The sequence below is a fragment of the Harpegnathos saltator genome, unplaced genomic scaffold (genome assembly GCF_003227715.2).
Source record: "Harpegnathos saltator strain DR-91 unplaced genomic scaffold, Hsal_v8.6 scaffold295, whole genome shotgun sequence".
Lineage (NCBI taxonomy): Eukaryota > Metazoa > Arthropoda > Insecta > Hymenoptera > Formicidae > Harpegnathos > Harpegnathos saltator.
Window position 1 is genome coordinate 2,537,501 of NW_020230089.1, and position 22,507 is coordinate 2,560,007.

Below are 22,507 nucleotides of genomic sequence, written 5' to 3' on the forward strand. Positions count from 1 at the left end.
AAACTCTATGGCGGCCGATACGTCGAAGGACTATCGATTTTATTGCGCGGCGCGATCGTACCTCCATCCCGCTGTCGAGGAAGGATACGGTATTCCGCGCGCAGATAACTCGTCGAGGATAACTCGCGATTTCGCGAGGGGCGCTCGGGGAGGGACGATTTACGATCCACCGTCGAATCGAGGACGAAGATACGGTACTGCGAAAGTACGAAAAAAAAGTCCTTCTTTCTCTTCAACACTTTCATCTCCCTTTCGGAGAAACGATTTATCGTCAAGTCGGGGACGAGTACACGACATTGCGAAAACTTACGAAAACTCCTTTCTCTCGTTGACTGTTTCTCCCTTCACCCTTTCTCGAACAAAGTCTCGTTCGGTTAATAAATTCGAGGACACACCTCACGCGAATGACTCCAACGGCGAGTGACGTCGTAACTCTGGATTTTTCTTAGAAGAGGTAACTGCATGAGCACTTAAAGGAGCGGACGCGTACGCAATAATCTGCCCGCTCGTGGAAGCCCTTGACGCGAATACGCGCGATACGCCGGCTGCGTGGCTTTAAATTATGAAGCGTAAACTGCATTCTGAACGGTAAATTACCCGATACGATAGGCGACGGGATCGCGAGACGCGGTCCGCCTACGCGCCCACGTCGAACCAGATCCGTGTCTCTAATTCTGTGTAACGTTGCGCGCCCGTCTCATGTACGACGGATAACACACGTAACATCGTGTACCTCTCACGTCGTGCGCCGTGAATTATTGAGACGATTACAATCGCTCGAGACAGTGCTTCGCACGATTATTCGTGAATTTCCTCGCCGTGTGCCTCGAGAGAGAGAGAGAGAGAGAGAGAGACGCCGCGATTCGTCGGCTTCCCCATGAGCAATTGTCTCAAACGTCCGAGAAATACGGCCCCGGTCGCGCTTTGCCTCAAGAAATCGCCGGTGGTCGTTGGAAAGTTCACTCGGCGATCGATCGACGAGCGTAAGACATCGCGATCGTAAAAATTGCCATTAGCAGGAAATTATTAAAGGGGGGATTACATGCGCAGCAGACCTTTTCCAAACCAATTTTTACGAATTTTTTTAACAGAAACGGTAGGATCAATGGACTTGAAATTTTCATAATGTATTCACTGATGTTTAAAGTATAAAATATAAATTTGTTACTATCTATGTGGAATATACACATAAAAGTTTAAACGCGTTTATCTGGAAACACCGTTTTCTTAAACTTTCGACACGATTATGCAAAAACTACTGAACCGAATAACTTGAAATTTTTACACGATATACAATATTTTTACAATATATAGTAGACGTGTAGTTTTCAGCCCTACCTCGAACACAGTTATATTATATTTTATTCATTTTTTTTAAACATAATTACAAGTTGAAAAAAGTTTCATTTTCGAAAATATTTTTGAAGAGTTATTATTTTCCCAAACTTGGCTTCACTGCCTTCATTTTGGTACGGGCAATATAATGGCAACCGTATATTTTTAAAATCTCTTATTTTTTGACTTCAGAGTAGTGAGAGGCCCGGAATTACGTATGTCGACAGCAAACATAGAGCTCGCAAACAGATGACTGCATATTTTTATCTATAATTACAAATTGGATCGGTTCTTGTGATTCAATAAAATTTATTTTATACTTTGAACATTAATGAATACACTGTAAAACTTTCAAGTCCATTGATCTTTTGAACATTTCTGTTAAAAAAATTCGTAAAAATGGCCTTGAAAACGGCCTTCCGCATGTAATTCCCCTGTTAAACAAGTATCTTTCGCCCCGAGAAAATAGTGGGACGTCGAAATATATCTCCTCATCGAATGCAAATTCGTATCCGATCAGAACCGTGGGCCTGTACGTATCAGTGCGCGCAAAAAGATATCGCAGAATCGCGAACCGACCGCAGTCGCAACTGCCTTCGAGTGCAGCGCACGACGAGGTAAAGATGACGGCGACGGCGACAGCGGCGGCGGTGGCGGTGGCGGTGGCGGGAAACGCGCGGGTATTCGCGCGCCGATACGGTTCGTTCGCGATCGGAATTTCTCCTTTCTTCTTATTTAATATCGCCGAGCGCGTGCTCGCACGTTCGCGGCCACAGCCGTGGCGACGGCGACGGCGGCGGACATGCATTTCGCGGGAACAGAAACAGGGGTACCTCCCGCCGCGGCGTCGTCGCGTCTCCACCTCCTCCTCTTTTTCCTCTGCCCCCCTCGTTAACCGATGGGAACAGATTTCTGATTGCGTCTCCGACCAGCGGGCTGCTGAATGCTGAATGCCGCACATGGTGCAAGCGAGCACCTCCGGCGGATTTCGCAAAAGGGATCGTTTCCACCAGGCCAAGCCCATCCATCCATCCAGCGCGTTGTTACCGAAATGTAGCGCGCGCGCGAGCGTCACAGTACCGTTAACATTCTCCTTTGTTCGTTCGAACCTGCAGCATGCGCCGAGCATGAAACGAGGAAACGAGCGGGCGAACAAGCTCGCCTCGCCATTAATCGAACCGCGATCGTCCGGCGACCTGGCGATATGCGCGATCGGGACCCTCGTCGTGGATCACGGCGACCGTTATGGTCACTTTCGGATTTCGCAAACGTCACCACTTTCGTTGACTTGACCGACGAGGAAAGTCCGCGAGCGGCCTCCGGCCGACTAACTCGCGTTAACGTTATCGCGCTCGCTTCGGCGGTTTTTCAAAATGGTCGCGCGCGGACGCTTAATCATGCTAATAGCTTTTCCCCCCGGTGAGTGAAATTTTTCGTTTCTCTTCGTGATTTACCGCCGTTCCTCGCGGTGTCCGCGGAGAACTCCATCCGAGCGACTCCGCCGCGCCGCGCCGCGCCGCGCCGCCGGGATTTCGTAAATCGGTCGTTTCGCATGCGAAACCGACCTACCATGCCGCCGTGAGTTGCAAAAGTCTTTCTTCTCCTTCCTAAACGCACGAAGGAGTGGAAGAAGCAGAGGAAGAAGAGAAGAAAAAGAGACGAAGACGAAGACGCGCAGAATCGACCGAGAGACCTGCACTGTTTGGAAATGTTGGTTGGAAACCACCGTTTGCCAAGAGATTTCTTGCGGCTAACTGTGTATTATGTACGCGTTTAACCGCTTAGGCTTCTCGCTCGAATATCTCGACTCGTTATCATCTAATCAACCGCGCAACAGCTGCGGGACGATTCGCTTAGACGCGCGGCGACCGCGTGGCCCAGCAACAACGCCTGATCATTTTCGCGTAATATTCTTCACAATGCATGGTCCTCCAAAGTCTAATTACTCAATACTCCTTCATGCACGCACACACATAAAAACACACACACACACGAGCGCGATTTTATCGATTAAACTTCTCGTGCGCGCACATTACACATGTAAATTAAAATTATTCACAGCTCAGCGTAGATCTCATTTCGGATTCCGGGTTAATTTGAATAAATCGAATTCATTATGAATGAGTAGCAGAGCAGTGTCGGCGTGTGCGTGTAAGAGATTTATTAGAGAAACTCCCCGTAATGAATTCGAGGGGTGGCCCATGCGCGCGCTCGTCGGCTCGCCGCTCTGTGTGTGCTCTCGCGCGATTAACACACTGATTAATTACATAACGACCTGTCGAGGGATCAAGTCCACCGAGATCCGGCCACGCGACGATTCCGCGGCTTGGCCGGATAGACTTCTAATTCGTCCTGTTAAATTCGTCTCGAGTAACGCGCGATATCGATCGACTTATCGGAGCGACCGAGCCCGGTAAAAGGATCAAGCGCCACAACGGCGCGTGCACGGTCCAACGAACGCACATCACTCGCCCGTGCAAGAGCCACCTGTCAACTTTGTTGACGAAGGCGCCGCGAAAGACCCGAATTGAGAAGCAGAACGAGAGAAAAGCAGAGCGACATCCTCGGGACGCGGGTCGCGAGTTTTACTCCCCGGCCCGGGCTCTTCGGCCCGGTCGCCGTGCGTGCACGGGTGCGTGCACATGGGTGCACGTGTATGTGTGTGCCAGTTATCCAACGGCGCGGACATTACGTAAACTGACATTTTCGCGGCTAACGTGAGCTAGCGCGAGCGAGCGCGCGAGCATACGATTCCACAGCTGGAAAGCCAGCGAAACGTGGCGTGGCGTGGCGTGCGCCGATCGACGACGACGACGATGGTGAGGCTTTTGGTGGCTGTTTATTCCGGTGTGTCGCGTTTTCGCGAAAATATCGACAGGCAGGCGGCGATTGTGTCCGAGAAAGCGAAATTAGCAATTAGTTCTGCGTCCGGTCAATTTGCAATTAGCCGCTGATATCGCGCGCGTGCGAACAAGCAGCGCGCGCGATCGTGGGAGCGTTTTTGTGGCAATTAAAATGAGCCGAATGAGCCGGAAGAGTCTCGTGTGGATCGACGAGTCGTGCTCACACGATACGGTGAAAACGAATCTGCTCGAGTGAGTCGTTCGACGAACGAAGCCGGACCCCGAACGAAGAAACGTGTTCTCGTACGCGTGATCAATCTCGCCGGGCATCGCGGATATACGCGCACTCGAAATGGTCTCTCTGATGTGTCGGGCCGGCCGAAAAAGGAGGCAAAGAAAACACAACGAAAGAAAACATCGCGACTGCCGTCGGGCCAGCATGGTGAAAATCGTCGGAGCACGGCGATCACCACAAGCACGTGTTCATCGAGAGAGCCGTGAACGAGCGATGAATAAAAATCGGGGGAAGAGCTCTCGCTCGGTACGAAGGCGCAAGATTTTCCACGATAGCTCCGCTATCGCGACCTTCGAACGTGATTTCGATAAGACGGCTCGCCCGTCGGCGCCGGAGAATTCGATCATTTCGCGCGCGCGAATAAGTGCAACGATCGCGCGAAAGGGGGATAAATCGGCGCGAAGATGCGCGTAAACCCACGCCCGCGGGGATTACGTCGACGGCGAGTCGCGACTGCTCGAGAGACTGTTTACGAGGACGATACACCGCGAGAGGAGAGGCATGTGCGCGATGAAGCTGCAATAAAGCTGCTGAACATTTTCCCAGTAAAAACTCAATAGTCTCTTTGGTCGCTCGCATCGTGTCTGGACATGCGAATTCATTACGACTGCTGATTGCTCAACTCAGCTAATCCGTCATCTTGACAGCTTGGCGTTATTATTGTCAGCATATATCATATCATTATCATATTATATCAGACGGTAAACAGCAAATTTGTCATACGTATTTCAGATCGTATCACGTCTTATATTATATCGTATCAAATCGTATTTTTTGTATCATATATCGTATCATACCGTATTACATGGCATTATATCATGTCATTATATCATGTCATTATATCAATCATTAAATCCAGACGCAATTAGAAAGATTAGTGAGTTTCGATAAGTGTTAGGATTTTACAGAAGCCTCGTACACATACGTGCTACTAATGTGTAAAATGTCAACAGCGATCGTGAAAGACGGAGACGGCAAAACGAGAGACACGAAAGCGTGTTATTATGTCCGAAGGAATAAATCCCCGACCCGACCGACTCGGCGGCGGCGGCGCGGCGGCGGCCGCCGATTAAGCGACACTCTTACACTCCCGAGAAAGTGTCGTTAAATTCAATCGATCGTTCGCTCACCCGCTCGCTCGCTCGCTCGCGTAGCGAGCGAATCGCTTGTTATTGATAATCGTGTTATTAAGGGTGGATTCATCGGACGCTTCGAAGAATCTCAGCTACGTAATAACGTTATTACAATCTGCCGTGTAAAAACGCTTATAAATCACCCACTGAATTATATCCAAAGTTACGCGCGAAAAGGTGACACACTCACCCACTCTGGACGCGACCGCCAGGATCAGCAACACACCGCTCACGATTATCATCTTCCCTCGTCGCTCGTGGCCGCTGACGTAGGTTCACGATTCGTCCCGGTCCTGGGCAGACAGAAGCAATCGGGGTGGATTATTCAATTATCCCGCTATTATGCTCGTTATTAAATTGTCTCGCTTTGTCTCTTCACTCTCTCTTTCTTTTCATCTGTCAATCATTCTCTCTCTCTCTCTCTCTCTCTCTCTCTCTCTCTCTCTCTCTCTCTCTCTCTCTCACATTCTCTCTTTCACTCTCTTTCACTCTCTATCTTTCTTTCGTTCGTTTTCTCTTTTTCTTTATGCGCGACTCTCACACACCGATTATACGAAGCGAAGGGGTGAGAAACCGACGGCGCGACTCCCGGCACGTCAGTTGCAATCGAAATTCGCTCGGGCCCGCTCCGCGAATCCCAAGAGCTCCGTACGCCGAGGTTATCGATGTGATCCCGTGAGAGGGGAAGCGATCGAATAATCCACCCGGGGTGCGGTGTCTCCTTCGCGATTCCCTCGGACGCGAGAGCGCGGCGCAAGGCGCGAGACTGCCTACGAGAACCGCAGCGGCGATGCAGCGCGCCGTTGTTCAGAACCGCGGGAGCGCCATGGACGTTCGCAGAACATATGCTACGGTCACGAGGAGAGAAAGGTGACTGGGTATGCGCGAGGCGTGCTCGATGCCTCCTGTCTTCGCGGCATAGTCACCTTTCTAGCAAAAGCGGCGGCAACGAAGAAGGGAGTCTTGGTGCGCGCTGGTACCACCACCGGTGTGATCGCCCACTACCTCCTCGACGGCCACCGCCACCGCCGTTCACGATCATCGAAAGCTGCGGAGTGGGGGCGGCCCCGGTGCTGGACACCGCGGAGCGGGCCGGCCACCTCCGTCGTCCGCGAAAACCGCCTTTTCCCCGGAGCTTTTCTCGCCTCCTCGTCACCGCAAGGCAAGGATTGTTAACCCTGAAACCATTCTCCGCTTCCTGCGGCCAAGGTGGTGTATTGGTGGTGGTGCCGGCGCGCGCTGTTGGTCAGAGAGGGTTGCGCGTTTGTTTCAGTGTCTAGTGGGGAGGCGCGCTCGCGGATCTTCACGCGCGATTCCCATTCCCGTTCGTGCGGCTCTCCGTTGCCGAGAGGAAACCTTCGGTTTGTGTCCAAACTAGGACACTGGAAATCGAGGCTCGCGGATCTTCATTGGATTGGAACTTGAGCAAGGGGTGAAATCGGAGTTGACTCGTCGTTATTCTCTAATCTCTCTTCTAATCTCTCTGATCTCCACAGTCGCAGATTCTAATAAGTAATCTGAAGACTGCAACGCAGACTCGAAAGGAAACAGTTGTTTCGTAATCGTGGCTCGACAATCGCCTACCTGTTGCATGAAGATTACCGTCTTATTGTAATTGTTATTTTATTGCATATATAATAGTCGTATAATTGGCATTTCATGGCAAAGGGAACATGGGACATTGCGAACGGTCGGTATAAAAAACAAATCCGTCACGTGTCTGCAGCAGTTTCCCTCTGCATTCCGTCTATTACAATTTCGAGGTGTGTATTTAAATAAAAGTAGCGTTATGTACTCGCATAAATTGCCAAGATCGTCCGCCAGATTGAATCTGATTGAATCTCGCTCACCACCGACGTTCACGGGCAACGGATCACCTTCGTCCTCTTCCGTGCGCTCTTCGCTTACTTTTCGCTTCACTCTCACTCTTGGTCCCTTCATCTCTCTATAATTTTAACATCGCGATCGTTACGAAATACTGTAGTCACTCATCGCCGAACTAATAATACGTAATTATGATGACCACCTACCAGACAATGTGTGCTCTGTTTCTTTGGTTTTTCTTTTTTACAAAACAGTTTATTTCTCTCTTTTCCCATATAAAATGACTAACACTATCATATTACACGTTATTCTTTCTGTTCTTTCTTTCTTGCGCAATACAGTTATATGGAAAATGTGTTCAACGGATCAGAGAATCGTCTCATATCAAATAGAATCAAAATATATCCGCGATCGCCGCGTGGTGAGAATTTCCCTCGTGCGTTCGTACGATCGAGGGATTGCGCTCGCCAGTCGGCGACCGAGGGTCATTAATTAACAGTCGGAACATATCCGCGTCCGGGATCATTTCGCCGTGGGTTCGCGATGGATTAGTGTGTTTACCAGCTTCTATATACATCTAGATACTAATTTACAAACATTTATCGATCGACGCGAATCAAATGTGGGATAATAATAATGAAAATTGCAGACATACATTGTATCGCTGAGAAATAAACGAACGAACAATAACGGGCGATCGTTAAACACACATTATGCGTAACAAGAATATAATAAAGATTCTGATTACCTCGCGGAGGAGGAGGAGGAGGAGGAGGAGGAGGAGGAGGAGGAGGAGGAGGAGGAGGAGGAGGAGGAGGAGGAGGAGGAGGAGGAGGAGGAGGAAGAGGAGGAGGAGGAGGGGGGGAGGAGGAGGAGGAGGAGGGAGGGGAGGATGAGGAGGGGAGAGGGGGAGGATGAGGAGGGGGAAGAGGTGGAGGAGGCAATCGTTCTCCTGAATCTAATGCATTCGCGCGTGAGCGCATGCTCTCCTGAAATCGTAGAAATACATACATGTGTGTGTGTGTGTGTGTGTGTGTGTGTGTGTGTATATATTATATGCGTAAAAATTATATAGAGCTCCTTTAATATTCCTCTGAGTTATTATAAAAATCATTATTATATAAAACACACAATAATCGAAAACATATCACATACAGATAGCTTCCGTCCTCAGAACGCGTAGACGAACACAGAGACGCCGTATTGATTTACGGTTCTCCTTATATCGAGGAATTATTACACATTAACGCTTCTCTCCCTCCGTCGTGTATAACAGCGCACGTTTATCGGTATAAACGACTAGACATTGTTGCGACATTGTTACTTTTTGCAGATGGGGGTAGGAAGTTTCTTTCCTGCGTCTTCCTTTTTTTCTTTTTTTTTGTTTGTTTTTTGAAACGTTCCTGAGAACTCGGCAGTATTCGAATGAAAAGATGCTTGTACGGCATAAATCCGAGAAAGACGCACTTGTGAATCAGTGCGACACACATAACGAGCGATCGCGAAGTAAATGCAACGTATGCGGCGATATGTATGCATAGTTGAACAAATTGACTCTCTTTATTGAATCCTCATACCGTCGGACACAAGATCGGTACACGGTTATGAGTTCAAATATAAGAACTCTCCTGCTTTTCTCTCCACCTTTCTTTCTCGCTGATCAAACGAAAGGTCAACAACGCGAATAATTTATGCGTTATTAAAATGATTCGATAGCTGGAGAAAGATCGACATTAACGATCGCGTTAAAGCTCAACGTCTTTACAATTGTTTTAAATACAAACGAATCTCGCTCACACGTCTCTCTTCGATATATGGAATATCGGCTTCTTTCCGTAATGATTACCGAGAACACTCGGCGAAGTCTATATTCTGATACCCTCTTAACGACATCTCACGACGTTTTCTCTTTCTCTCTTCTCTGAGTCTAAAAGGATTATACACGAATACATTTATTCGGATAGAAAAACATTTTGCAAATCTCTATGATTAAAAATATTATCATTATACATACAAACGATATCTCTTTGCATTTTTTTTTCTTTTCTTTCATTATCTTAAATACATTAGCATCCATCAGTGTGCGAGAGCGCGAGAGAAATCACGCGCGCAATCTTCGCGCAAAAATTCGCGAAACTCTTTCTTTCCTTTTTTTTTCTTCTTTTTTCTTTGCTTTGTCATCGAATTGCTCGAATTGTGATCTTAATGGCCGGTCTGAAAAGTCCAAGTGTTTTTGTTAAATAATTTCTTTTTTATTAACTATGAAACGATCTGTGTATATGTACATCGATTGAATCGCGAGTGACCTCTCGGCTAAGCGAGAGGTCCGATCGTCGAATAGAAACGGCGTATATCGTCGCTATTCTCTACAATTTGTACAAAATTACTCGCAAATAAATCGCAGACTTATCACCATGAGGTCCTTGCCGAATAAACGGACTTTGATTTGATTGCCCGATGAGACAACGAGGATAAACCTAGTATGGCGGTAGAGTAGCTCACAACAAACGCGCAAATGTAGCTGCGTACTAGACATGCGCGCTCTCGCGCGTTTGCACTTTTAGACGATGACACAGTAGGTCTGCCCTTTTCTTTTTCTTGTTTCTTTTCTTTTTTTTTTTTTCGCTATGTATACTCACTATACTCCCTCGCAAATTTTTCCTCTTCGCTCTTTCCTAATCCCCTCCGGCTGCTGAAACTGTGTACAACAAAAAAATATGCGGACACAGTACGTAGCATAGCGCACAGCTGAAAGGAAACAGACCCAGCATCCATCGCGCGATGGCATCGGACACACGCGCACGAGAAATTAAATATTCGTGCGCGTAACCGAGCGTCGTGTGTACGTGTGTGGGTGTGAGTGTGTAAAATTCTAGTTGCTAACTAGTTCAATTTGCCTATACTTTTTGCGCAGATTGCTGACAGAGTCTTTGAACAGTACGGGGTCCAGCCGCATGTTGGATCGCAACAGCGGCATGTATCCGAACACCGCGACGAACGTATTCATACACGTTTGTCGTTGTATGAAGTGATCTGGATCGTTCCACGGTGACCTGAAACAGTGGAGAGAAGCCACGTGTATTTTTAACAAACGTGACGAGATAAACGACAAGCGATACGCTTTACGATGCTATGACAATACTATTGGTGCGAAATGCAACATGACACGTCACCTACACGTCACCTACCTGATGCCAGCCACCGCGGTGTCTTTATACAGCTTCCGCTGTGTCACTTTGATAGGCGGCCTCCGGGTGACGTGACTCACCAGGAAGTTCATGAGAATGTCCTCGCAATTCTGCGACTGCTCGACGGTCTTGTGGAGAGTCGAACTCAATAATTCGGTGTAAAGAGTATTGTAGTAACGGTGATAAAACGCGGCACCGGTGAGAATGATACTATAATCGTTCGTCCACTTGCTCGTGTAACCCCAGGAACGCTACAGGCACACAACAGGTGTTGATGAACTTGCAAAACCTCATACAGACCGACGGGAGACGAATTTAACTTGTCCGGATCGCGCGTACTCACTTTTGAGTCATCCCAATAATGAGATCTCGCTGGATATCCAACTATTCGATCGGGAAAAGAGCGCCAGACCGTGAAGGCGAAATCCACCTCGTCGCTGTTCAGAGTGGCGTCTTCATCGAGAGACAATATGGCACTAGTTTTGATTAAAGGATGAGGGTAGAAACGCTGCGATATACCGTCAACCGCGACCACATGGATCAACGCTTTGATCCCTTGCCAACGCGGCCTCCTTGGCACCGGAACGTCCGAGTTCCACATAAGTATTATCTTCAAGGAGAAATAACATATGCGTTATATCAGAACATCGGAATATTGCGCAAAAGGAGATGACGGAAAAGTTGATGGAAGGAAAAAAAGAAAAAAAAAAAGACAGAAAAGAGATAGGACATGAGCATCTTACCTTATCTAAATATTTGCTCTTCGAGAGACTCTTAATCAGACGATAAAGAACGGCGGTGGAACCCAATTGTGAGTAAATGATGGCAGTGAAGGTGTTACCAGGGTTACTGTTCGAGAACGGGAGCTCCTGCTGACTGTCGGCAAATTGCGGCAGGATCGCCAGACCACCAGGACTGGTATTCCAAACGACCCTTTCCCGCGCACCTTCCCACGGCAAGCGTTCGCGAATATTCTAGAACGACGATTGAAATTAACGAAATCGAAAATAAGACAGATCTCGAATTGAAGGACGCACGAACACACGAACTCACCTCGAATACGGTGAATACGATTTTCTCGATGGACGAAAAATATCTCTCCCACAGAAACTGCGTTTGCTGCCGCAATTTAAGAATTTGTACATTGGACACGGACCGCACTATATCTGGAATCTGCGGAACATGCGGAATTGAAGTTATATTAGGAGACAAGGAGTGAAAACAGAGAACTCGGCTCCCGTAATCGGAAGCGTGTTCCACGCAACTTACTTGAAGTAACAGTCTTTCGTCGGAAAATATAACAGCCTGAGTCCAATCGATACGTTCGTGGAAGGGAAGAGCCCAACCGTTACTTAAGATAACTGGAATACATCCCGCTCGTAAGGCTTCTAGGAACCGAAAGCTGCCCAATCGTCGTCCTCGTGGGACCAAACAAAACGTAGCGTTCATTAATAGAATCTCATAGTCATACCTGTTAAGAGAAATAGACGCGGTTAAATCTTCGCTGCTTGAAACTTGAGAGAAACTGCTTAAATTACAATATATAGGGTGAGTCACCTAACGTTCGATTCCAAAATACATCTGTTCTATATATTAGAGGAAAATATGCAAAAAAAATAAATTATGTAGTTAGAAGGCATAATTCCTTATTTTCAAATATATAAAAAAGAAAATAACGGATGTACCTTAGAATCAAATATTAGGTAACTCATCTTGTATATCGCGAGATAATACGGACACTTTTATGGTTGATTTACGTTACTCACGTATCGTACTCCTGATTATCTTGCTGACAGTGTTCGTCCTGCAATTCCCGCCACGCCTTGCCGTGGCGGCAGGTGGTGACAAACACCAAGTCTTTGCCGTTGTGCAGGTGATAGAGAGCGTTCCTCGTCTCGGATCCGATCCCGTGCACGTATCGTTTCCCTTTGAAAGCTGCCACGTACTTTTTGTTGCTAGGGAAATTGTTCTCCAACGCCTGTCCGGGCTCGCCGCCGCGTTCCGGGTGTTGCTTGCCGAACAACGGTATCGACACGTCGAAATCCGGGCGATATCTGAAGATAGACATACTGGCCTTGGCAAGTATCGCGTAGCCTACGTCGAAGACCAACGATTCCTCCGCGTAGTCGGGCCACGTGCCAGAGTATAGATTGAATATTAGATGATTCCTGCCGTTATTCCAGTACGGCAGGTGCAGTAGTTTGGAGGGCAGGTTGTGTACAAATTCAGTGGACAAGGGGTCCCTATCTAACGTGTCCAGGGCTAAGACGAATATACATGCCCGGGCTGGGTCCGACGTGTAATACCGCGACTCGGTGATAACGTTTAATATTTTTTGGTATAATGGACTTATCACATCCTCAACTGGATACACGTACACGGTGAAACCCTGCTTGCATCGCGTGAAATCGAAGCAGGTCTCCATACGGCAATGCCTCGTGCGCTGGGACATAGCCAGGTTGCCGTTGGATGTCCTTAAATCTTTGTCGTAGAACTCTTCGTTTAGACTTAAATATGAAGGCAATCGCTCGTAAGGCAACTGAGATCTGCCTGTCCATTTTTCGCTTTTCAAACGGTAACCGCCGAAATAACAGTAACCAAGAAACGCGCAGGTTACAAACAACAACAAATAGCGTTTCTTGGCTTGCATCTTTGATACAGTCAGGTTATACAAAGGTATGCGGCGGTTCTAAGCATTATTTCTCGAATGTGAATAGATCTATACGTAGTCACAAGCACATAATGCTATTTATGTGGCTTAAAAGTCCCTCCAAAACGCAGTCACTGTTGCTCTCTTGTATTGCTGCAACAAGACAAAGATTTACATGTGTCAAACATGCTTTTGGCAAAGAGACACTTTCTGCGAATATACATATGCGTTGAATATGTGGGAACTTACAGGGATATTTGCAGGAGAAGTACTTGTAGGAATACTTGTGAGAATTCTTAAAAGAGTACTTGCACAATCCAAAGTCTGATATAGAAAGAAAAGAATTTGCAGTGAAAAAGCTCAAAAGAACAAGATTCAAAGCCTTCAACCTATATTTTTAAAACCCAAATAAGATACTTAAAACGCAAATGAGAAGTGATAACGTTCTATTTTATTGGTATTATTATCGCACTGATACATTATGCATACTTGATACAAGCACATTTGCACGCATTTGTTGACATAGCACCATTATCACTGTACCATTATCATTACATCAAGTATAAACCTCCTATAACGACAAATTAAAATCGCCGAATAAACAAGGTGAGCATTTCTCGCAAATAAAAGGGAGAGAAACTCGAGACGAGATACTTTTTTGCAAAGTTACCTGTCTGAAATCAGGGTGCGCAGTAGCTGTCGACAGGAACGACTTGATCCTCGCAGGGCACATGACGAAGATTAACGGATTGATATGCGGTCGGTAATGAACCCCCACGTAGGCGGCCTCACGACGAGGATTACTTCAGAACACGTCGCGCGTAAAAAAAAACGTAACCAAAAGGCGGGCGAGAAAAATGCGTCAACTGCGCGACGAGCGCGCGGTCCCGTCGTTGCAGGGATTAATCGGTTGGGCGACCGTTTGGTCAGGATAACCTATAAACGAATCCGGAGGTCGCGCGGTCGACGAACACGCTGCACTACCACGTTGCTGCGAAACGGCAAGTACGAGCGGTGCGATTCATGACGCGATCTATGTCTTGTCCGCGAACGCACACCGTCGCGTCGCGTCGCCTCGCACCGCACACGTCTAGGTTAGTTCTGACGCGCAGCAACACCGTCGTCGGGCCCGCCGGCGATCTTACGCCCGTATTACATTTTCGGCCGATGTTGGCGGACACGCGTGACATCGATCGGCGAACGTACGCGAATGCAAGATCATCGTCGCGCGCGCGCGACCGCAGTGCGTGAGATAATTGGCTTTAAAATACAAAGAATCACGCGATGACGTTGAGACGATTGTAGACTGTCAGGTCGCCCGTCGATCACGCTCTCTCTCTCTCTCTCTCTCTCTCTCTCTCTCTCTCTCTCTCTCTCTCTCTCTCTCTCTCTCTCTCGCATTTGCCTCACGAGAGACGCATCACGACGCACGATAGATTCGTTCCTCCTCAAACTGCACCATCGATAGAGTGCGATTATCGAAGACAGTCGACTTGAATCGACTGCTGATGCACACGAACGGATAATCGAAGAGCACCGACTTTACCGATTGCTTTCTTCTCGCGAACGCCACCGCGAAATGTGCGGTAAGATTTGAAGGGCAAGCTGTTCGACCAATCACGGTGGAGAATCGTCGTTTGAAATTTCAATTTGAAATTCACCACTGTGATTGGCCGGCTTCAGAAAGAGCATTAATATTATCGCTCGCGTTTTCGTGTACGCATTATCGGCCATTTTGTCGATCGTTAAAACATCGCAAAGGAATATGCCGGACTGGATTTTTAATGGAATTAAACTTAACGTGTCCTGCGTTTTTTACGCGCTATCTTCGCTCGCGCCCTCGGCGCCAAACGACGATGCGCTCTTTCCCCTTCGTGTTCCTTCCTTCAGAATTCGCTTAAATTGCGACGAATGAAATTCAGCGTGTGAAAATCGTTAGTCCGTTACTCACCATCCTTCTCGACCTGAGCGGCTCCAAGACACAATTCGCAGCAACCTGAACTCTGGATCTCTGAGACGCGACGAATACCTTCAGACTCGGCACTCCCGAACAAAACAGTGTCGCGGCACTCTCGACGATGATTCGCAGTCGAGACTCTTCAACCAGATCGACGACGCGGCGATTCGTTGAACTTCGAACGGACATAACGGCACAACGCGCGCGATACTCATGGACGACACTTCCGATAACCCGCGACTTTCCATGAGATATTCATTCTCAGCCGGGTATCCGGCGTTACTTCGTCGCGATAAACTCGCGCGATACTCACTCTCTCGACGGTGCTCCCGACCGCGACAGCATCGAAAACGACGAAATTCGAACTTCGAGTTACCGCCATTGCGCGAATAGCGAACACGCCTTATTGCTCTTGATATTCCTGGATGAAACGCTCATTTGTTACCTAAGAATTCCGTTCTTTGCAATATTTTATGATATTTCGCGGTAACAAGTGCGAGAGACTCACTTCGGCCTATCCGGCGACGAAACTCGTCTACGACGAGCCAAAATCCCGGGAAACTTCTCAAATCCCTGCAACTGTCGCGACGCGATCGTTTCGTAACTGAACGAACTTGCTGATGATTGATGAAATAATTTGGGCCGATCCGTTCCGATATTCACTGCCAGTACTGAAGATACATAGTTTGTGTCACGTATACTATAGATTATCAGTGCTGGCAGTGAATATCGGAACGTAGCCTTGATCTTATTTAAAAAATCGAACAATTCGGAGGAATAAAAGGTGCTCAAGACGTTTCCGATGTCTAAAATATTGAATCGATATATAAAATATGAAATCAAGTATTTAGATTAAGGAATACTATTGTTACTGTAACGTTTATACTTTAATTGCTGCATCGGTTTTGATTTGATAATTGAAAATGCATAGTGTGACGTAGAGTCACGTGGTCTCACTATCAACAGTTCGTGTCGTCGCGCGGAGGGAGGTTAGAATTCGGCGATTACTTTTATTGTTTTCGGCAAATGAATTGACAAATGAGGAATGGGTAAATAAATCGAATTTTTCATATTTTCGGGTAGTTTCTTTTTCTCGTCCGACACGTCTGTTGGAAGGTAATTTTGACGCGTCTTTCATGTGTTTCCATGGGAATTTGTTATTACTTATTTACAGAAACTGAGTCATTGAGGGGTTTTGATTGTTTGTCGGCACGATAGCGGTTCTCGCGAAGGTAATTAACGTACAGTATTTGATTAATAATGCAAGTACACGCAAATTAACGTGTTTCAGGCTAGAATGGCCGAAAGTGTACACCTATCGATTCACAACTTGGCACTTTTCGGCCGATTCTCGCGCGTTAAACTTCCTCGGAAAATACGTGTTACACGATTTCTGACGGTGATAGAATCCTCGCGAAAGAGACATGTTTCTCCAAGTTGCGAAAGATATATTGCGAACTCTCATCGTTGTTTACAAGGAGTTTTCACTGGAGTCGACGATAAATGGATTCAAACATATAATCTTAGCAAAAACCAGACTGGAGAGGTAATATATCAACCGATTAGTTTTCCTTTTCTTTTTTTAATTCGTCACTGCAAACTGTTCTTGTGAGAAGAAAATGACGAAAGATTAAGATTGAAAACGCTGGAAATCAAACTCTGGTCAAAATTTGAAATGTCTCAATTTTTCTAATATAATATCTTTTTTAGCATTAAAAAATGAATTTTGTACTGTATTGATTTTCATGCGTTTCGCAAGGAATTACTCGATAACTGTGCAGTGACTGTGCAACGAATTTTGCAGTTGACATCGGATTGCAATTTAAATTGAATTATTGTTTATGAATGGCCATAGTAACGTTAAATGCATTATTCCTTAGGTTGATTTGGGTGATTATTCTGCTATTATCCTTCTTGTCTGCCGGACAAATGGCAATTTTATTCTACGAAAGGCATCAATCCGCAAGCATGAGCACCTTGGTGATCAGCACACAATATCCGACATCCATGCTGGAATTGCCAGCATTAACATTGTGCCATGGTGGTATCGCGATGACATACAAAGTGGTTTCTTATTTGACGTCGCAGAAGCGGATGTGAGCGATTTGCAATTTAATAACTATTTCTCATTAGCGTCGGCGAAATCGTGAATAACTAAAAGAATGAAACAACTTCAGAGGTGGTATTCAGAGGCATGAGCTAATTGGACTCGAAACGCGTGACGTGAATACGCATAATAATTTAACAAGAAAACGCAAAAAATTTATGAGGTGCACATAAAAAATTAATGAGGTGCACCGGACGTTTTGCTTCATTTTGGAATCTTTTAAATCGCACATTATAAAATCGTATTAAAAAAATTGTGACGTTTCAAATCTGCACGATTTGTCGGAAAAAATTATAATAAAATTTTACATGTGTAATGGGGTGTAAATGTAAAAAAAGTTCCAAATAATTGAAAAATTGAATAATTCTGATTTTTCTATGTTTCCATCGTGCAAAATCGAAGAAGATATCCAAAGTAAAACGAAATATTTGGTGTTCTGTCGTATTCATACGTCTCATCTGCATGCAGATATCCTGATGAATCCTGATGACAAGTTGTCACTGTACACACACACACTCACATCGATGTTTAAACTCCGATCGACATTCTAATTTCCATCATCCCTATGATCTTCACATTTTTCTGGATGATCATAATTATTAAAATTTACTACGATTACCTTCCTCGAATTCTCATCAGATACATGCCGCGCGGGCTAACGCGTTCCGACTTCGAGCAGTCTCTCAGATACTTACGGGAAGCGATCTATCCCAAAAATCATTTCCCTGACGAGCTGGATCAACTGCAGCAGATTCTCTCAGCGAACCGACTCTCACTGTTGGACCTCTTCGAGAACGTGAATCCGAATTGCAGCGATTTCTTCCTGTTGTGCCAGCTCGAGGGACAAACTGTGCCCTGCTCGAGGCTGATCGAGCCGGTGGTCACTTATTACGGGATTTGTTGCGCCTTCAACTACGAATTTTCCTACGGGAGCTCGCAGAGGTAACTCGAACGACCACGAGAAAACGTTAAAGAGGAAAAGATCGAAAGAAAGAGGAACTTTTGAGAAAAGTCGAAAGCCGAAGACATCGAAAACCTGTCGACGTTCCTTCGCTTATGCTCGGGACACGTTGCGCTCGACCCGTCGTTCTTCTGGTACCGGTCGCACACTGAGTTCCACTTGGATGTAGTCAGTAAGCGTCGCCGCGACGGCGCCGAAGAAGGAGTTATGAAATTTTCACCTTGACCACAACGCACTCCCCACGATCGACATCCGACATATGTACATGTACGCATATGTGCCGTTACTTAACGTTCTTATACGTTCACGAGGCGAACTTTTTTCTTACCTGACCGCGGGGAATTTATACTTTGGTGTAAACGTATTGTTACGTAATCAGTTTGCCGCGAATGTTTGTTTTCGCCTCACCCGACAGGAATCTGCGGAATCTCAGTTTCTCTCTCCTTCCCTCTCTTTCTCTCTGGCTCTCGAGATAGAGCGAGCGGCTTTACCAAACATATATGACCGAAGAAATAACGAACGCTATTGAGTTCGTTATCGGCTGTGCGATTATCGCGATAAAAATGAACATTCGAATGCGAACGTAGATTCATCGAGTGATGAATCCACGTTCGCATTCGAATTAATAAAAAGAAATATCACTGTATAATTTTATTATTGGTCGTGCCTGTGGCGATTACAAAAAACTCATGTCAGAAGTCAAGTGAGCAATATGCGGCTTCCGTCAGTTTGAACGGACGTCACGTTTTCCCGATAATATGAAAAAGAAGATAATAATAAAAAAAGAAAACAAGTAGAGAAATATATCACATAGAGGTTGGCTAGAAATTTTATATACGCTACTTTATACGCGACAGATAAAACGGTATGTAATTTGTAAGAGTAGCAGTTATTCGAATGTTATCTCGTATATATTTTTCTATACTATATAGATAAATATTTCAAATAGATACTTGAAAGTAATATATAACACACATGTTGCACATAGCAGTGACATTATTGAATGAGAAATCGTAACATTGATGTAATGTCACTCCACTGTTAGTTGGGTCTGTTGTTTCAATTAAAAAAAAATACTTGTTTTTAGTGCATCTCCTCGTGAGATACTTTGGCCACTTCTTTCTCGCTAATTAAACGTGAAAATTGGAAATGACTGATCTAGTAGTTTTCATTAAATTCTCGATATACCAGACATTAAACTAAATGATTGATTTGTTCTACTTAGAGAAATTAAATATTGTTTATGCCTCATTCTTGGAAGACCTATAAAAAAAATGAAAGTCATGACATACTTCAGTCAATTCTTGTTACAACAGTCAGAGCTGCTAAAGAACTTAAAAAACGAGGTTGCGACCTTGATGGTATTCTATCATCAGGCTTCTCGATCGAGCAGAACTCGACTTCTTGCCTCCGAGACTTTAGCTAGAAGCAAGTCAAGTCGAAACAAAAACTAATTGATCATCTTTTCAGATCCACGAAGCTCTTGAAGCAACATAAGAGCACGAAGGTCGGCTCGCACTTCGTCCTGTCGCTCCTCATGCGTTCGTACCCGTTGAAGGACCACGCGGCCTCCATCACATACGGTGACGGCGTGAGGGTGATCGTACATGAGAGGAACACGTATCCATCGCTGAAGGCAGTGGAGTTCATGGCCGCGGCAAGCCATGAGACGATAGCGCAATTGGACGGCACTCTGTTAACTAGCACGTCCGACGTGCTGGAGTTGTCAGCTCGCGCACGGGGATGTTCTACAAGCACAAGCGGGCCGCAGGATCGGCTATATCGCTCAATCAATTGTCAGGTCGAGTGCCGCGACTCTGCCGTGTGGAAACTCTGTGGCTGCATGCCCTTGTCATCGGCACCCGCGGTGAACGCCGCGGAGCGCGCCAATCATCCCTGCGACCTCACGCATATTTCGTGTCTGGCACGGGCTGTATTGCGGACGTACTCTGTAATCGAACGGGATCCACAATGTACTTGTCTACCAGATTGTGAAGACACCACATACAGAGTAGTGCTCGCGACCGCACCTTTGAATGCGGCGCAGTATAGCCCACGACCGCTCTAGTGAGTGACGAATGTACACTGAGACAGGAAATGGTTAACTTCATTAAAATTATATTCGGTACTATATTTTTCGTCCTAAACAAAAAATGAATTTTAAATAAAGTTCTTTTAGCACATAAAAAATATATATATGCAAGATAATAGTTACTAATATTATAATAGAGCTTACACTACGAAAAGTTTCCTGAGTATAATTATACTTTGTTACGCAATTATTGTCACAAATACCAAACATTTTTCTCTCAGTGTATCATTAACTTTTATAAGAGGGGAAATCAATTGACGTGACAAACGCGGATTTCGCGTTACAAGTATATACCCGCTTGGGATCGTCGATCGATTTCTCCTACATGTATAAACATTATATTATATTACATTATATTAAGATAAAGACAACGAAATGTTATTGTTACAGCAAGAAAGTTCTGCAATACAAAAATGTAACTGCACTTCACCTTACGTTTGCTGGGCAAATGGCAAAGCTGCAGCAGCGGAAACTGGTGCTGTCGAACATACATCTCTTGTGTAAGTGGTAATACAATATAGAGAGCGATAGATTTACTTATGTAAATTAACTAATAAATCGGTTCAACAGCATCTTTAGGCGGCATTTATGGCTTGTTCTTAGGATGCAGTATAATCTCAGTCATTGAGATATTGTATTTCTTCTGCATCTCTTCAATCAGCAAGTTTAAACAAATCAGAAAGCAAAGGAACATCAGTGAGAAACATAATTGAGAATTACAGGGGATCAATGATAAGGATCAATTTAAAAGAGGTGATTCAAATGAGAAACTGTAACAGTTAACAATAGAAGTATTTTAATCTTACTTTTCTAACTACTCTCGTCATTACTCTCTCTACAATCTGAATTCTTATGTTCTTCATCAGATTCACATTCTTCCTTGATAGATACTTCCATTGCATCATCATAAATTTTTATACTGCCAGTAGATGCTTTCTTCTTGTGCTTCGTTCTGGTATCTGGTTTTAAAAATACTTTGTGCCCTTTTATAATTGGCCATTTATGCTTTTTCTTCAAATATTCTGCTGCTATCTGGATGTTCTCCATCTTAATTATTGCACCTCTGCACAAATATATGTATTGTGAATAAAGAATATTTCAATATATAACCTAGATATTAGGGATATAATATATCCATTAAATATGTTTACCTAAACTTATTGTTGTAAGGTTTCAATAAAGTAACAGAGATACATCCAGGTAAGGTACCTTTTATTTCATCTGCTTTTGTACCAATTATTATATTTGCAACAAATATCCTATGGAAATACATAACAAAATATTAATAATCCTATCCTACAAAATAATATAAATAGAAAACATAAGCTTTTTCTTACGTTTGTGTTATTTTAATATCGGGTATGATTTCTGGTATAAAGATTTTTTTGTTCTTCTTTTTCACTTTGTTTCTTTCAGCAATTACAATGTCATGTAACGGTTGAACTCTAATGCATTTGCCATTGATTGTTTTGTTTTTTACAAGCTTCTGATTCTTAACTTTTTCCTCCATACTGCTGAACACGACATGACAGGATCTACTGGTCTGCCGTGGTAGTTTTACATGAAAATCACCAACAAACAAATCTTCGACTTCTTTCTTGTCCTTTATCGTGTGAGGGAGACATACGTTCAATGTGCGTTCCCTTCGTTTAATTAGTTTATGTAATTTCCTGGGCTTACGCATAACTTTATTATTAATGTCGTCTGCAAATAAGTATACATGTGTACATAAGAAGATGTTACAAGATGAAATAAATGTACGTTTATGTAATATCTGAAATAAATTATACTTGCAATTAATCAATAAATTAAATTATACTCGCAATTAATCAAATTTCCTATTTGCATAGAAAACTACAGATTTTTCTCTATTACTGCCTCAAGTTACAGGTTACAGGTTATCACAAGACAAACTGCAGCACGTGTAGACGCGTGTAAACATGTTGTTCATGAACCAACTCACTTTTGCAGATATACATTCAATATTGGATTTTCGTACCTGTAATTCGCCGACTAAACAACCGTGTCGCTTCTTCGCGACGAGTCTTAAAACACAGTGGACATCCAATAGGAGATCTTTTTAGAGATGACATATCCCCACAGAACCAGATAGGAAATTCTC

General features: G+C 44.9%; 4 protein-coding genes across 11 annotated transcripts in view; 1 reads left to right on the forward strand and 3 right to left on the reverse strand.

Annotated features, from left to right (window-relative positions):
- The window catches only part of Cda5 (Chitin deacetylase-like 5), a 73,839-nt gene extending 67,098 nt beyond the window's left edge, over positions 1-6,741 (reverse strand). The window contains exons 1-2 of one of the 2 annotated variants that reach the window (XM_011149594.3): positions 6,152-6,741; positions 5,797-5,899 (exon numbers count right to left, since the gene is read on the reverse strand). In XM_011149594.3, the coding sequence (XP_011147896.1) occupies positions 5,797-5,848 (52 nt within the window). In that variant the 5' untranslated portion in view covers positions 5,849-5,899; positions 6,152-6,741. The remainder of the gene's footprint in view (positions 1-5,796; positions 5,900-6,151) is intronic. The other variant, XM_011149593.3, reaches the window with a different exon arrangement.
- Positions 6,742-8,804: 2,063 nt separating this feature from the next.
- On the reverse strand, positions 8,805-18,204 carry ttv (exostosin glycosyltransferase 1 ttv). 3 transcript variants are annotated; one of them, XM_025299859.1, is made up of 10 exons: positions 13,939-14,611; positions 13,518-13,592; positions 12,385-13,421; positions 11,888-12,089; positions 11,672-11,791; positions 11,362-11,592; positions 10,962-11,228; positions 10,619-10,869; positions 9,445-10,483; positions 8,805-9,357 (listed from the first exon to the last, which is right to left on the reverse strand). In XM_025299859.1, the coding sequence occupies exons 3-9, from the start codon at positions 13,266-13,268 to the stop codon at positions 10,303-10,305; spliced, it is 2,136 nt and encodes a 711-aa protein (XP_025155644.1). In that variant the 5' UTR covers positions 13,269-13,421; positions 13,518-13,592; positions 13,939-14,611; the 3' UTR covers positions 8,805-9,357; positions 9,445-10,302. The 3 variants fall into 3 exon arrangements, with proteins under 3 accessions (XP_025155644.1, XP_025155645.1, XP_025155643.1); XM_025299860.1 differs by lacking the exons at positions 13,518-13,592; positions 13,939-14,611 and adding an exon at positions 18,028-18,204; XM_025299858.1 differs by lacking the exon at positions 13,518-13,592.
- On the forward strand, positions 16,102-21,170 carry LOC105188251 (sodium channel protein Nach). Of its 3 annotated transcripts, none has more exons than XM_011149613.3 (7): positions 16,102-16,274; positions 16,400-16,771; positions 17,106-17,321; positions 17,972-18,274; positions 19,764-20,360; positions 20,776-20,885; positions 20,956-21,170. In XM_011149613.3, the coding sequence occupies exons 2-7, from the start codon at positions 16,650-16,652 to the stop codon at positions 21,096-21,098; spliced, it is 1,491 nt and encodes a 496-aa protein (XP_011147915.2). In that variant the 5' UTR covers positions 16,102-16,274; positions 16,400-16,649; the 3' UTR covers positions 21,099-21,170. The 3 variants fall into 3 exon arrangements, with proteins under 3 accessions (XP_011147915.2, XP_025155647.1, XP_025155646.1); XM_025299862.1 differs by lacking the exon at positions 16,102-16,274 and having other exon boundaries at positions 16,326-16,457; positions 16,517-16,771; XM_025299861.1 differs by lacking the exon at positions 16,102-16,274 and having other exon boundaries at positions 16,326-16,771.
- LOC105188238 (uncharacterized) lies at positions 20,866-22,479 on the reverse strand. Of its 3 annotated transcripts, XM_011149589.2 has the most exons (5): positions 22,385-22,479; positions 21,723-22,089; positions 21,537-21,644; positions 21,192-21,448; positions 20,866-21,036 (listed from the first exon to the last, which is right to left on the reverse strand). In XM_011149589.2, exons 1-4 carry the CDS (start codon positions 22,476-22,478, stop codon positions 21,196-21,198), a joined length of 822 nt encoding a protein of 273 aa, XP_011147891.1. In that variant the 5' UTR covers position 22,479; the 3' UTR covers positions 20,866-21,036; positions 21,192-21,195. The 3 variants fall into 3 exon arrangements, with proteins under 3 accessions (XP_011147891.1, XP_019699188.1, XP_019699189.1); XM_019843629.1 differs by lacking the exon at positions 20,866-21,036 and having other exon boundaries at positions 21,165-21,448; XM_019843630.1 differs by lacking the exons at positions 20,866-21,036; positions 22,385-22,479 and adding an exon at positions 22,180-22,348 and having other exon boundaries at positions 21,165-21,448.
- Positions 22,480-22,507: the final 28 nt, after the last annotated feature.

Bases quoted from the DNA above. Each gene is read 5' to 3' on its own strand.
- ttv (XM_025299860.1), bottom strand. From the start codon at position 13,268: ATGCAAGCCAAGAAACGCTATTTGTTGTTGTTTGTAACCTGCGCGTTT. The intron at 11,229-11,361 runs GTAAGATGCTCA...TTCTCCTTGAAG, and splicing joins AGAGCAAATATTTAGATAAG to ATAATACTTATGTGGAACTC. The intron at 10,484-10,618 runs GTAGGTGACGTG...CCACTGTTTCAG, and splicing joins ACCGCGGTGGCTGGCATCAG to GTCACCGTGGAACGATCCAG.
- LOC105188251 (XM_011149613.3), top strand. From the start codon at position 16,650: ATGTTTCTCCAAGTTGCGAAAGATATATTGCGAACTCTCATCGTTGTT. The intron at 18,275-19,763 runs GTAACTCGAACG...TCATCTTTTCAG, and splicing joins TCCTACGGGAGCTCGCAGAG to ATCCACGAAGCTCTTGAAGC. The intron at 20,361-20,775 runs GTGAGTGACGAA...TTATTGTTACAG, and splicing joins TATAGCCCACGACCGCTCTA to CAAGAAAGTTCTGCAATACA.
- LOC105188238 (XM_011149589.2), bottom strand. From the start codon at position 22,478: ATGTCATCTCTAAAAAGATCTCCTATTGGATGTCCACTGTGTTTTAAG. The intron at 22,090-22,384 runs GTACGAAAATCC...ACTTATTTGCAG, and splicing joins GTTTAGTCGGCGAATTACAG to ACGACATTAATAATAAAGTT. The intron at 21,449-21,536 runs GTAAACATATTT...ATATTTGTGCAG, and splicing joins CCTTACAACAATAAGTTTAG to AGGTGCAATAATTAAGATGG.